Source organism: Sinocyclocheilus rhinocerous, unplaced genomic scaffold, assembly GCF_001515625.1.
Source record: "Sinocyclocheilus rhinocerous isolate Xijiao unplaced genomic scaffold, SAMN03320098_v1.1 scaffold626, whole genome shotgun sequence".
Lineage (NCBI taxonomy): Eukaryota > Metazoa > Chordata > Actinopteri > Cypriniformes > Cyprinidae > Sinocyclocheilus > Sinocyclocheilus rhinocerous.
Genome location: NW_015647437.1, coordinates 591,556 through 606,389, shown reverse-complemented (window position 1 = coordinate 606,389; position 14,834 = coordinate 591,556). Strand labels below are relative to the sequence as shown.

Sequence of the window (14,834 nt, the reverse complement as noted above, 5' to 3'; positions counted from 1 at the left end):
AACAACCACATTGCATGCTGCTTCTGCGTCAGACTGATGCTGGCTGGACAGGATTTACCGCGAATTTTCAAAAGCGCGATAATCAAACACGGTTTTGATGATAATTAAATTTTAAAAGGTAATACTAACCGTCAGGGCATTTTATCGTGATTTATCGTGAAACCGGTAATCGTTCCATCCCTACTATGGACTTTATGCTTTTGAGAAAAGTAGCTTATAAAGTTTTTAAAATCCTCTACTGACACTGATTTAATTTTTGCAGGCTAAGAATAATAATAATAATACATTATTATTATATTAATATTTATTGTCATTGTTATTGTTATTATTATCATCACTAACAACAATAGTAAGGACAATTACCATTATTATTGTTGTTGTTACTACAACAGCAATAATAACAACAATTACTATATTAACAATTGTAGCAACAAATATTGTTGTTGTTGTTATTGTTAATATCATGTTATTATTATCCCTGCAACTAATACAAATAAAATTCTTGAAGTTTTGAACTTAAAGGCAATCTTTGTTTGAGCTCAAATTGACCGCTAGTGAAATTGTGTCTATTTAGCATTTTTAGATGTCATTTAAATTTTATAGTTTCTTCATTACAAATTATATGATCATAACAGTTTGAGTTTGCAATTGAAAGTTAAATTACGAATTAATCACAATATTTTAATATTTTGATTTAAGATTTAATATTTTAAGATTTGATTTGACCAAAAATGTATTTTAGTTTATAAATATGTATTCTTAATTTTTTTTATTTAATTATTATTTTAACATTAAATATTATTATTATTATTATTATTATCATCATCATTACAACTAATATAAATAACAGCTACAACAACAATATAAAAACAACAACAACAAAATCAATAATAATAATGACAATTACTATTATCATTGCTGTTGTTAAGAACAACATTATTATTATTATTATTATTATAGTTATTAACAACAATGAACATTATTATTGTTGTTGTCACTACAATGACAACAGCAACAACAATAGTGTTCATTGTTGTTGTTAATAACGATACTAATAATTATTGTTATTATTATGTTATTATTATCCGTACAAATAATATAAACAGCAAAAACAACAATAATGATGACACAACCCATTATTTTGTTGTTTTTAATTAAAATAATACTAATTATTATTATTGTAGTGGCAGCAACAACAATAATAATAATAATTATTATTATTATTTGTGCTTATCAATCTGTTAGAGTTTACTTGTTAGTATAACAAAAACTTTTACTACCTGGCAAACACTGTATTTCCTTCAGGAAATGCAAATGTTTTTGCTTTTGCTTTGCTGTTTTTCTGAGTGTTTGTTTAATATACATTATTTATGAACAGGTTGTCATGCTGTATTTCTGGAGGAGGTAGCTGTGATCATGCCTATTTCTGTCCTGGCTCTCTTCATTACAAACGGACAGCTGCAATACCTGAGAGGACTCCACTTGAGTAATAAACTCACAGTCAGAAATCTAGTCTACAGTCCAGCGTCTCTTATTACAGAGACCACTGATTTATTTGCAGAAATATTGTCCTCTGTTATAGGGCTGAAGATCCACTGATATCTCCATTAAGGGAACATCCTCCTGTAAGTGTTGTCATTTATTATTCATGGCATATACATGTTTTAAACAGAAAGTGTGTCCATTTGTAGACCTTAGAAGCATCTGTTGATAATGCCTCTTAGTGGCCTAAATAGCAAGTATGACATCTGTCAACATTCAAACTGACAGAGAATGAAAAACAAATGAACTATAGGATATCATTTAGGTACATTTTTCCGAGCTTATTTCTTAGAATCACCTTTGGATAACATTTCTACTGAAATACATTAGACAAAGGCTGCATCCGAAAACGGAAAAATGCTGCCTTCGGAGGACGCATTCCAAGGTAGGAAGGCATCAAGGCACATCCGAATTCAATGTTAGCTTCAGTTCCTGTCTTCTGAGATGCCTTCATCTGGCCGATTTTTGAAGGAAACATAGATGTATCCTTCGCTGCCTTTGATATCCCACAATCCTGTGCGTTCCATTCTGTGACAGTTAAGCTAAAAATAAAGATGGCGTCTGAAAGTTGCGGTCGGTGGTCAGTTTGTGTGTAAATGTACGTTTTTGATCAACGTTTTCCACTTTTGATGTCATTTCTAGCGAGAAATTAATATTGCAGTAATGAAATATTCACTTAGTTATCACCAAAGCTCTCTATATTTTGCTGTAGATCATTAAACCGTTACTCTGCCTCAGAAGCCTGTCCGAAATCAGTTTCATGAGGTGCCTTCGTGCAAAAACGCTGCCTGCAAAGTCATTGCCTCATACGGCAGCGAGGCAGCAAGTAAGCTGTCTAAAGTTTTCGGATGCAGCCAAAGTTGGATTGGAAAAATAAATGAATTAATAGAACAGGGTACCATATTTCACTTGCCTGTAGTTTAACAGACTGAGCAAAATTCATGTAGTAACCTGAAATTGCTCTAGATCTCTTGAAATGCATTTCTTAATTTTACATGGTTTACATCAGTACATAAAGGGTCAGAGATCCTTTGGAGCAGAAAGGTTTCATTTGAAAGGTTTGTAATATAGCACATAATACCAGACTTCCTTTAGTGCTACAAGCATTTCTGTTTTCGAGTCCAGTGATGTGTGAAAATGGCTTGCATAATCTTGCTCCTGGTTGTTATTCTGTGATAACGAATGTGAACTCTCCATGCAGTATGTATAAATTCTCTTGAGATATGATAATTTATTTTGTGTGCATCATTATATAAATTGCTATACTTTCTTTTTTTCAAAAGACCATTAAATGGGAAACATTGCCACACACCTAACAGAACATAAAGATGGCTAATAGATGGCAAAACTTTGTTTTGATAGTTTCATCAATACTATTTGATAACAGTACTGGTAAGGTGCATTGCAACTTCAAATAGATCCAAAATGTTTGGTTGTCTGTCCAGTTTTGATTTTTCAGCCCTTTCCAGATCTTTTAGCATGCTGGATAATAAGCAGACCTGATGGTGCTGGTAAATAATGTCTGTAGGGAGGTTTTAAAACCTGATGCAGCAGAGCCACTGGTCAAGAATGGATTCATGAGGTGAGATTGATGGGAGGAGGTCAGAAGAGATATTTTGGAGGTTTGTATGGAGAGGCAGTTCAGCAGTAGGTGTTTAAAAAGCTGGAGTGTTTCCTCATGGGAGATGGTTTCAAACAGAGATGGAGTAGGCTAGGATGAGGCTGTAGGATGTGGCAAGTGTTCCCTGATGGAAATAATTTACAAGAGGCATGTGCCAGGTTTTGATTGTGATTGCATTTAAACTTCAAAGCATAAATCCAGTGAAGATGTAGTTTTTGTCAGTAGAAAGTAAAAAAATAATGTTTAAAGGGGTCATATGATGTTGCTAAAAAGAACATTATTTTGTGTATTTGGTGTAATGAAATGTGTGTATGCGGTTTAAGGTTCAAAAAACACATACTGTACATTATTGTTTCTCCTCTATGCCCCGCCATTCTAAAATGCGTCGATTTTTACAAAGCTCATCGGTCTGAAAAGCAAGGTGTGCTCTGATTGGCCAAACATGTCTGCATTTGTGATCGGAGAAATGACAAACAACAAGCGCTACTCTACACTGTGTTTGAATCATCAGTGGCAAATCCTTTAAGTATGAAAACGTACTTACAGTCTGTGAGTCTGTAACACTCCAAAGAGAAAGGAAAATTTTAAATCGCATCATATGACCCCTTTAAAAAAAACACACAAAGCTTTTTGCAATAGTAAGAGGCCTGGAATAGCACAGTCAGAATGACACCATATTTGTCACCTGTATAAACTTGTTCTAAAAAGTTGAAAGGAATCTTTTAATTGGTAAATACTTAAGCAGCAAACAAAGAGACTGCTCTGCCCAGTTTCTGCAGACTCACATATTAGCCTCAGTGTTTCCTGACCTACTCAGTATGCAGAGTGTTTCAGACAGTTCTTTTTTCTGAGAGTCATGCAGGTCATCACTGTGAAGCTGAGATCATTCTGAGATAATCTAGTCACTAAGTTTTGAACTTAAAGGCAATTTTTGTTTGAGCTCAAATTGACTGCTATTGAAATTGTCTATTTTGCATTTTTTTTTTTTTTTAAATGTAATAGAGTTTCTTCATAACAGGTTAGATTATCATAACATTTTCAGTTTGCAATTGAAAGTTCAAGTTCAATCACATTTTAAGACTTAAGATTTTAAGATTCAGAAATTTGCTTGATTAGTGACCAAAAATTTATTTTTATGACATGCCATTTTCATATTTTAAATGTATAAATATCCTAAAACTTTTTATTTTCAGCTTTAAATAGGAACCCCAGTTTTTTATTGAAGTTTTACATTTTTGGACTTCGAGTTTAGAGAACTTTCATTTATTATTTTGTATATTATTAATTTATTATATTATATTATATTATATTATATTATATTATATTTCTATGGATTACATGGGCTTTGGGCTTTTACTCATACAGTGTAAAATGTTCATATACTGAAGCTAATAAAGAGACAATAATTTGGAATCATTTAGAATTTTTTATTTTATTTTGTGACACTATTTCTATGCCCCAGTTTTACATTTTGAATCCCAGATTTAGAGAGCAAATCATTTCATTTTTTTTATATTATATTATATTAAAATTATATTTATTTATTCATACAAATATTAACATACTGATTATAATAAACAGACTTTCAGTGTTTCATCCTCCACTGCTGGATGAAAGCATTACACTGGCCTGCTCTCTCCACACTGTAATTTTGCGTTGCTGTTGCCATGGTTTCCCTGCATCGTGGGTATAGCAACCAGCAGGCCTGCCATTTTTAGTCTGTGCTGAGACCAAGCCTGCTGGCAGCATCTCCCTCGCTAAACAGCGCACTCCTGCTATTGGATTACAGCCCTGTACAAATGAACCTCGCTGAGAGACATCCCTTTCAATCCCTTACACAATTCACTTCTTGTTTCATTGTTTAATCAAGAGTCGCAATAGATTGGAAAGCATTTGGCGCTGGTGGAAACAAATGGTCTCTGTGCTGTGTAGAAATAATTTCTAGGTCTGTGAGCCTTGTGTTCTCTTCCAATGATGAAATCTGTAATCCTGACCTTTGGATTAAGCTTCACTGGGTTCCCATACATTACTACTTTAGCTAGATTAAATCGTCGTCTTTCTCATTGTAAGCTTAGACACAAATCTTACGTTTGTGTTAGTAAACAGGGATCTAATCTCAACAAATTATCCTTCCCAGTGGTACTGTAAAGAAGAGGAATCTGTTTTATAGAAAAGCAAGATGGGAGTATGTTGCATATGGCTAAACCTTAGTGAGCGTAAAGATATATCATTTGCATATGCATTTCAAACCGGACGGATTACTGGAGTGTTGGAAAAATCCTAATTCTCAGACGTTTCCCATTAAGTGTTTGTCCTTATGTGCAATATTTATATATCCTGCTGAAAGCATTTTAAAGGGGTCATGAACTGAGAAATCAAAATTCCCTTGATCTTTTGATATATAAGAGGTCATTGTGCTATAAACTTTCACATTAATCTAAAAACTGCTTATATTAAAGCCAATCTGCCAAAACGACAGTTTGTAAACTGTGCCACTTTATGAGATAATAGTACGGCTAAACACCACCTCCACAGAGGAAGATCAACGCCTGCTTCTACATCACTGCCTGTTTAGCCCCACCCACCAATTCGCGCATGTAGTGTAAATAACGAGAGCGACAAACACAGGTCTACACAACCAAACGATAAACTTTATTTGATTAACTTTATTTTTTTATGAAGATCCAGACCGCGTCAGTAAGAACTCACTTCATTTTACCACAGATTCGTTTACAAACAAGGCATGTTTCGAGCCGGGATTTTCAGAAAGATTGAAACTAAAAGACGATGCTGTGCTGATTATATTGGATCTGACAGTAATGTGGGAACAAACAAATGTGAGTAGCTAACTGTTTTTATTACATGATCACTATTGCTTTGTCTGTTATTACAGATAGTTTGATATGACACATTTGATTTATGTGTTTTTAAGCTAAATCAGTGCAGCGTCCACCTGTGAAGGATGTAGGCTATCAAACACACACAACTGTTAGCCAATCATAGCAGTGGGCGTTTACTTCAGAGTCTACAATCTGCCACGCCTATTCAAACAGCGTTCTGATGAGGGGGGTCAAAACAGGACAGAAAAAAAGCCTATTACTTCTAAATTATGTTTTGTTATGTAAAAATCTTGATGACATTGTAAGTGGGCCTCAGAGAACAGTACCAAATAATAAAAAAGGCAGTTCATGACCCTTACTTAAAGGCATAGTTCACTCAAAAATAAACATTTGCTGAAAATTTACTCACTCTCAGACCATCCAAAATCCAGATTTGGAGAAATGTAGCATTACATCAATTGCTCACCAGTAGATCCTCTGCAGTGAATGGGATGCTGTCAAAATGAGAATCCAAACAGCTAAAGAAACAAACTCATCTACATGTACATCTTGGATGACCTGAGGGTGAGTACATTTTTAGCAAATTTTCATTTTTAGGTGAACTATTCCTTTTATATCCATGCAGTCTACGAGTTTTGTGCTGTAATTTTGTGGTCTCATTTGAACATATGCCACATTTTTTAGTTCAAAATGCCATTTTGCATTTGTCAGTTTCTTCAACAGTCATCATCCATGTGGTGACTGCAAACTGGAAAGGTTAGATTCGGTGTGACTCATATAATAATTGCAGTAATTGCGATGAAGCTGCTTCCCCGACCACGCGTAGGTTAAGTAGGACCAGTGTGTGGGTTTGAATGATGAAATGCTGTTCTCGAGCGGAGACAATTGAAGCCTACAGATGCATACAGCTCATGATGTGCTGTTCTCGCTAGGGTTGATGGATGTTGTTTATGAGGGGAGAAGAGACAAGAGCTGTTGACTGAAGATTGGATGCTAGTGTACAACTCAGTGATCTGTGTTAAATTTGTGGGCTCCCTCTGACGAAGCTTTGGCTTCATATCTGTCACTTTCTGTTGCGTGAGTTGCCAGGACATGAGGACTCCACTGCCACCTATAAACAATCTCTTATTGCATCGGCCTTGAATAGAACAATCCAGTATAGTGGAGATTGGGCTAGTCAGATTTTTTAGATCAGTTAATACAGTTTAAGGTGGGTTCTTTCTTCAAAGTTACAACTTAGCTACAATAATGATACAGCAACAAAAATGATACAGCTTAGCTACAATTTCACTGATACAGTTCATTAAAAACTTTAACATTTCATTGAAAACTTTAACATTTATTAAAAATGGCAGGGGAATGTTGTCATACTGTATGGGGCAAGGTGTCACAATGAAACCTGCCATTAAACATTCTATTATAGGCTTTTCAGCAAAATTAAACAATTATAAATCACATCAATATACAAAACAAAAAAAAATGCTAAAAGGTGACATGCAAACACGTGTAACCAAACGTGATTAAAAAATTTAGTGAAATTATAAAATTATTATATAATTTTAAATACGTGACAATTGCAACATAACGTTTATGAAAAGTATGCTCAAAATAGCAACTTTTTGTCAACGAAACACGTTTTAAGAAATTCACTGCTAAACAACGTTTGCAGAAGTCAGTTTGAAAGTAGACCCAGCGGGGCGCATGCGCACTGAGTATGTCTGTCATGAGTAAGTGGCTATTTAATAAGAAAACAAAGACAGGCGTCTCTAATTCTACAGCTGCGGAGGTTTGACGATGTAGCATCTGTACTGGTCATGTGGCTGCAAAAGGAGACAAAAAAGTAACTTCTCTGTCACTGACATCTTCTGAAAGAGCTCGTTGTGGAGGCGCCGGATTTCTTTATTCCGCGCTAATTTTCTACAGGAATCATTAAGTCCGCTTCTAGTTAAAGACGTTTACGGATGTTTGCATCTCGGTAAGAAATCTCAAACTTTCTCTAGAGAAACACGACACGTTCATTCCGTTCCGTAGACCTGTATGAAACATAAGCTCCGTGTTTGCTATTTCAGTGCGACGTCTCTCTGTCTAGTGATGTAAACATCTTAAGTAAAATGTAATATAATCAATTAACAACCGCGCTGTCCGTGATGCTGAACCCATATTCAATAGTAGTTCACATCTGAAATATATATATCTAATGCTCTTCATATTTGCTGGTAAGTGTTTTAAAATTTTAAATGAATAATTTGAATAATAAATGATGACACACACCATTTTGCCATTTAAAATAAGGAAAGAAAATGCTAGCGAGATACAGTAATAGTAATATTAAGAGTGTGTTTTGCAAAATCTTGTCTTCCTTTTTTCTGAAATTTAATAGCATTTAAATGTGTTAAACTGATCATATTAATAATAAGCATAAGAGTTTTTGTAATTTAAAGTAATTTCTAAGATAATGCGTGGTTGTGATAAGCGCTACAGGATATCAGTATATCAGAACTCAATATGTATTAATGATTTTTTAAATTAATTTATATATATATATATATATAATATGGTATTTTATATAATATACCAAACCACTTGAGTATTTGCAGGGACCCTTTTTTGAGTTTTAAATAGCCTCTTAAATGTCTGTATCTCCTAGTACATAAACCAGTTAATCATACATCAGAACATTAGTACAGGCAGTGTTTGAGGTATGTGAGGTACTTATTTGTGAGTCACAGATTCACATATCCGTTAAAAAAAACACAATCCCATACAGAGATGGCATTGAATCAGCTCTAAACAATCCCATACGTGTCAATGACTCACTGCTTCTCCTCACAGATTGTGGCAGTCTGGTGTCAGCAGAACATTAAGAGATTTAAAATAGAATTTCATCTACCACTAACTTCGCATTCTTTGACTAGTGGCGAAATATGTCACAACTAGTCATCATTATTATACATTGTCTGTGCTTGTGGGATGGACAAATACCTTTGCCATTTCCATTGGCCCATATGACCCTTCAAACAGAAAAGGCGCGATCAGTCTTGACAGCCTGTGCTTGAGGCTGTGAGTTATGTAAGATGGCCTCCATTTCAACAATGGCAGAGAGGTTATGTTCACAGTCGAGCGAACACTCCAGAACAATCTTCACATCACTGAGGCCTCGGCCCGGCCCCTGCTCAATGGGGTGTTCTCTGCCGCCAATACTGAGCATGTGTCTGCAGCAATAAGGTATGTTTTCGTCTGAGCGGGAGTTGGGAGTGCTGTGAGCTCCTTCTGGAATTGGAGCTTGTAATGGATAATGATCTCTCTCTGTCTCTCTTTCTCATTCTCTGTCTCTCTCTCTCTCTCTCTCTCTCTCTCTCTCTCTCTCTCTCTCTCTCATTCTCTGGTGCTCCCTTGAGAAGTCTCTGTCTCAGATTTAATTGACCTCGATAAAGTATCTGCAGATTGAAGCTACGTTTTTGGAAAGGTGTTAACCTCTCACTCCAAAGGGCATGATTGGATGTCCTACATGTTGATGAAAGATGCAGTGTGTGTGGTAATAATCTGTGTTTTCTGCAGTTCAGGAGGTCAGACTGGTGTGTGTGGATGTTGCATCAAACACAGAGGCCACCGTAGGCGGTGTTATGAAGTTAACCTGCATCTACTGCATGAAACGAGAAGAGATCTCTGCCGAGACCAAAGTGGACTGGTTCTACACTGGTTCTGCATCAGATTACCGAAGAATGCTTGTGAGATTACCTCTTAGCTTTTTTGCTGCATATTATTGTATTTAAAAATGAGCATATCTGACACACAATCATCTCCTCTATGCAGATCTATCTGTATGATCGTGAACCGCAGGAGCCAGAGGACGCAGAAATGTACTGGAAGGGCCGTCTGACATGGATCGGCAGCAAGGACCTGCAGGACATCTCCATTAGCATTGTAAATGTCAGCGCAAATGACTCTGGCACATACGAATGTGAGGTGTCACGCTTCTTTGAGTTAGATTCATTCAAGCATTCCACCACCAAGAAAATCACAATTGAACTGAAGGTAAAAATGCAAGGTAAGTGAGCGAACACTCTGCTGGATGCTTACAGTACCTCGTCTAGCCATATTCGATCTGATTACTTCATCTCTACAGTGTGATTTGGATGGTTGCACCGCAGGCCATTTCCAAACATACTGTAAACTAAAAATCAGATACTGTTGACCTCAGTACAGTGTCCTTCCTTCTATATAGTTCAACTGTGTCCTGATGTGTTGTTTGCGTTGTTCTAGTAATGCTGTGCTCTGTTCTGTTTTTATTGTTATTTAAGCCTACTTATTGGTCTGCTACAGTTAATTCAAAGATCTAATCTAAATATTTATTATGAATCATAACCAGTTATAATTCGTCATAAATATTTCCCTTTTGAGCTTGAAATTACTACACAACTCTGCTTTTACATTCAATGCCATTTTAGATCTGTTCACTGCAGTGCATGAGACATTTGTAAAGATACTCTTTATAATGTGATCACAGGTCCTTTTTGACAATTGTACAAGATTTTGTAGAATTATATGCACTTGTTTTCTCTAAAATGTCACATGTGCTGCACTATCATTGATGTATACAGTGGTTCTTACCTTTTAAAACCCATTTTCAAATGCTGAACAGTCTGTTGATAAATTATTCATATAATCAGATCAGTGTGGGTGGGCTTCTGCTCTGAAGGGTGAAGCTGAGAACCTCTGATCACGCAATCACTTTGCGTTTATCTTTAAAAGACAATTTACCTGTCTTATAGTATGTCGTATAACCTTTAAGTCTTATTGTGCTCCAAGGGAAAGCTGACATGAAGTATCTGAGCATGTTTGTTTCATTGTGTGGTTTTGTGTTTGCATGCAAATGATTTACTGTAATGTGTTTTCTAAGGGACAGGCAGAAAAATGAAATGTATCCATTTCTGCCTAATGAACACCTAACTGAACTTTAAAGGGATAGTTCACCCCAAAATGGAAATTCAGTCATCATTTACTTACCCTCATCATGCCTTTCTGAACCTGAATGACTGACTGACTTCTGCAGAACACAAAATAATATTTTTTGAAGAATGTTGGTAACCAAATAGTTTTGGTTCCTGTTTACTTCAATTATATCCATGCAATGGAAGTCAATGGGAACCAGAACTGTTTGGTTACCAACACTCTTCAAAATAAATATTTTTTTATGTTCCAAAAAAGTAAGTCATACAAATGTGGAAATACATGAGGCTGAGTAAATGACTGAATTTCCATTTTTGGGCAAACCACACCTTTAAATTAAAATCAACTTAAAATTAATTGTCCTTTTTTTTTTTTTTTTTTTTTTACATTTTCTTACCAGCAGTTGATTAATTTGGATTCTCTGCAGATCTTCTGTGCATGCTATGCTTTTGTTCATATAACAATAATAAAAAAATAAATACATAAAAACATGCAAAAAAGTGGTTAAAATTGTTATATGAAACCATTCAATCAGAAATGTACTGTAGCACCTGGATGCAAAGCATGACTGCTCATCTCTGAGGTGACTTATAGTTGCACTTGGTTATAGTTTTCTGGTGACCTGAAATAGCTTTAATGACTCTCCTAATGCATTACAGCAGATCAGCTATATTTTGCCCACTCATGCATTTTGCACTTTTGTCCTCATTTTCAGTACACTTGAGACTGTCTGAGTCACTTTCTGGATGAATTCATCACCGACATCCTTAGTGGCACAGTATCAGTCCAACAGGTCTCCTCTGATTGCTCAATTAATTGTACAAAATTCCCTCATTTTTTCATTTTCTCAGCGAGTGTAGACACCACAGCGCTGTACTCAAAGATCATGATGTATGTGCTGCTGGTGTTCCTCACACTCTGGTTGCTGGTGGAAATGATCTACTGCTACAGGAAGATCTCCAAATCTGAGGAGCTGGCTCAGGACACTGCGTGAGTATTACTTTATCATGTGTCTTCAGTTATAGTCTTACGTTTACAAGTTTGAGGGGACCATTTAAAGGAATAGTTCACCCAAAAATTAAAATTAGCTAAAAATGTACTCGCTCTCAGGCCATCCAAGAGGTAGATGAGTTTGTTACTTCATCAGAACAGATTGGGAGAATTTTGCCTTACATCACTTGCTCTGCAGTGAATGGGTGCCATCAGAATGAGTTAAAACAGCTGATAAAAACATCACAGTAATCCACACGACTCCAGCACATCAATTAATGTCTTGTAAAGTGAAAATCTGTGTGTTTGTATGAAGCAAATCCATTATTAAGGCATTAAACTGTCACTTCTGGCCAAAATACCAGTCCATAATTCATTTATAATGCTTCTTTCAATGAAAAAGCCCATCCTCTGTTGTCCTCTCACATCAAAATCCACTGACATACTTGTTTAGAACTGTTTTGGGCTGTTTTCACTTGAACAGGGCTTGGTCTGTGCATATTTCTCTCTTGATTCAGACGAGACAACTTTTTCACTGGAGAAAGCAATATTATGGGTAGATTTTAGCTAAAAGTTAAAAACACCTTGATGGATTTGTTTCTCACAAACAACTTTTAATGTCACAAGATGGTATCTGATGGACTGGAGTCGTGTGAATGATTTGTGGATTTTTGTGATGTTTTTTTAATCAACTGTTTGGACACTCATTCTGACGGCACCCATTCACTGCAGAGGATTCATTGGTGAGCAAGTGATGCAATGCTAAATTTCTACAAATCTGTTCTGCTGAAGAAACATCTTGGGTGGCCTGAGAGTGAATAAATTAACAAATTTTCATTTTTGGGTAAACTATTCCTACATCCGTCAATTTATCTATATTTACTAAATTATTCAATGCTCTCCATGGAAAAGTAGGATAAAATATATTCTTACTCAGACATGACATTCAGTCAATATCGACTAACTTGAAGGTTCAATCATTAGTGATAAATTGAACACTGTATTCAGGAGATTGAGTTGTTTGGATGCATGATAGACTACCATGACACAAACACAGGCATGCACACACATAGATACGGTTAATAATAGGCATCTAAGTCTATTCCCATCAGTCCCATCAGTCATGCAGAGCATATGGGAAATAAAGTGGTGGCCTGTCAGCCTTACCTGTTGTAATCGGATTTCAAACTGCGAGCTGTACTCATTGATCTTACTCATTGATTTGACACAGCATTGGGCCATTTAACCCTGTCTTTTCTTCCTACTCTTTCTTTACCACAGTTTAATTTGTTGTCAGTCATTTCTTCTTGATTTGTTTGTCAGTCATATGAATATGTGATTATATTGCTGTCCTCACTCTGCCAGCAGGGAAAAAAACACGGAGATCCCCAAACTTCAGCATCATTGAGTATTCAATATCAGAATCACTGAATATTATAGCGATAAGTCAGCCAAAAAATAAATTGTCATTGTTTACTTGCCTCATGTCATTCCTGACCTTTTTTTTTTCTTTCCAAAAAAGACATTTGTGAAGAATCTTTGCACAGCTTCTCATACAATGACCACTTAGTGATTATTAGGGAATAATGACTTGCATTTGTACTTAAATTAATTTTATTATATTTTAAGGGTCTATTTGCATATTTTGGAGGCCTTGGCCACTATGAACTGTCTTTATATGGCACACTGAAAGAAATGTTTACCTAAAACGTGCTTCATCTGTTAATATCTACATTCAATTTTTATTCAAGACAACAATATATTTGTATTAAATTATATTTTTATAATTTGTTATATTGTAATTATTTAAAATAAATGACTCAACCAAAATACATTAGTTCCTCTTCAGGAACTCGAGCTGCGTCGGAGGACGCTTAGGGAACGCCCTTCAGCGTGACCGGCTCTGAATCCCGTGTGTAATCAGTCCAATAGACGAGCGAGATGTCACGGGCGGGTGACGTAATGACCAGGTAGCTATAAAAGCATGTACGGTGAAACCGGCGTCAGCTTTCTGTCATTCAGCAAGCGCTCTGTGTGTGTGTCGGTCTGATATCTGTTGTGAGTCTTATTTGATGTTGTTTTGTCAATCAGCGCCCGTTCTCTGGGATCGGAAGCCCGCTCTGCGGTTACTTCCCCCCGGGGAACGGGATCGACGATGCCCCGGGTCGAACAGACGCTCGCGAGCTATCTGTCACCTGACACGGCATCATCTTTAAAGGCTCCGGCATTGCCTCACTGAGCTCAGGAGGACCGCTGATTTGTCTCTCCGCGCCACTAAAGAGACCGCCCACGCCATCGGCAGGTCTATGGCCGCTATGGTGGCGGCGGAGAGGCATTTATGGCTGACCTTATCCGATATGAAAGAACGAGATAATGTCTGCCTCATGGACGCCTCGCTTGCGCCTTCTGGCCTGTTCGGTCAATTCTGTCGTCGATAGGTACCAGGAGGCTCGTAAACAGGCGGCGGCGGCATTCCAGCGGTTCCTCCCGCGCCGCTCTCTAGCTCTGGGGGCTGCTGGGCGAGAGCAGCCCCCTCCGAGTACCAGCTCCTCATACAGGGAGGCACAAAAACAGAGCGTTGCCTCACGTGCTCCCCCGCGTCGGGACCGCGAGTTTAAGCAACGCTCTGGGTCGGGGGCCTCGAAGTCTATTAAGACTAAGAGGTCCTCGGCCAAAAAGTCCTGACGCCACTGGCCCAGGACTCATGAGGGCAGGCCCCTCTGGGGTGGAGTGGGTTTCACCGCATTATACGGTGTCCGTCACGCCTCAGTGCCCTCAGGAGATCGGTCTGCTAACCCTGCCGGAGTTACAGGGCGCAGCAGTCTCCCGCGAGCGCCACTCTCAGTCACCGCCCGGCAATGTAGCGGTCCTAAGAGGCTCGCCACCTCCGC

At 37.2% G+C, this 14,834-nt stretch overlaps 1 protein-coding gene across 1 annotated transcript in view; it reads left to right on the top strand.

Moving 5' to 3' along the window:
- Positions 1-8,200: 8,200 nt before the first annotated feature.
- LOC107709134 (sodium channel subunit beta-3-like) overlaps positions 8,201-14,834 on the top strand; it is a 13,105-nt gene continuing 6,471 nt past the window's right edge. The window contains exons 1-4 of the mRNA XM_016513536.1: positions 8,201-8,219; positions 9,562-9,731; positions 9,817-10,051; positions 11,805-11,943. Of these exons, the coding sequence (XP_016369022.1) occupies positions 8,201-8,219; positions 9,562-9,731; positions 9,817-10,051; positions 11,805-11,943 (563 nt within the window). The remainder of the gene's footprint in view (positions 8,220-9,561; positions 9,732-9,816; positions 10,052-11,804; positions 11,944-14,834) is intronic.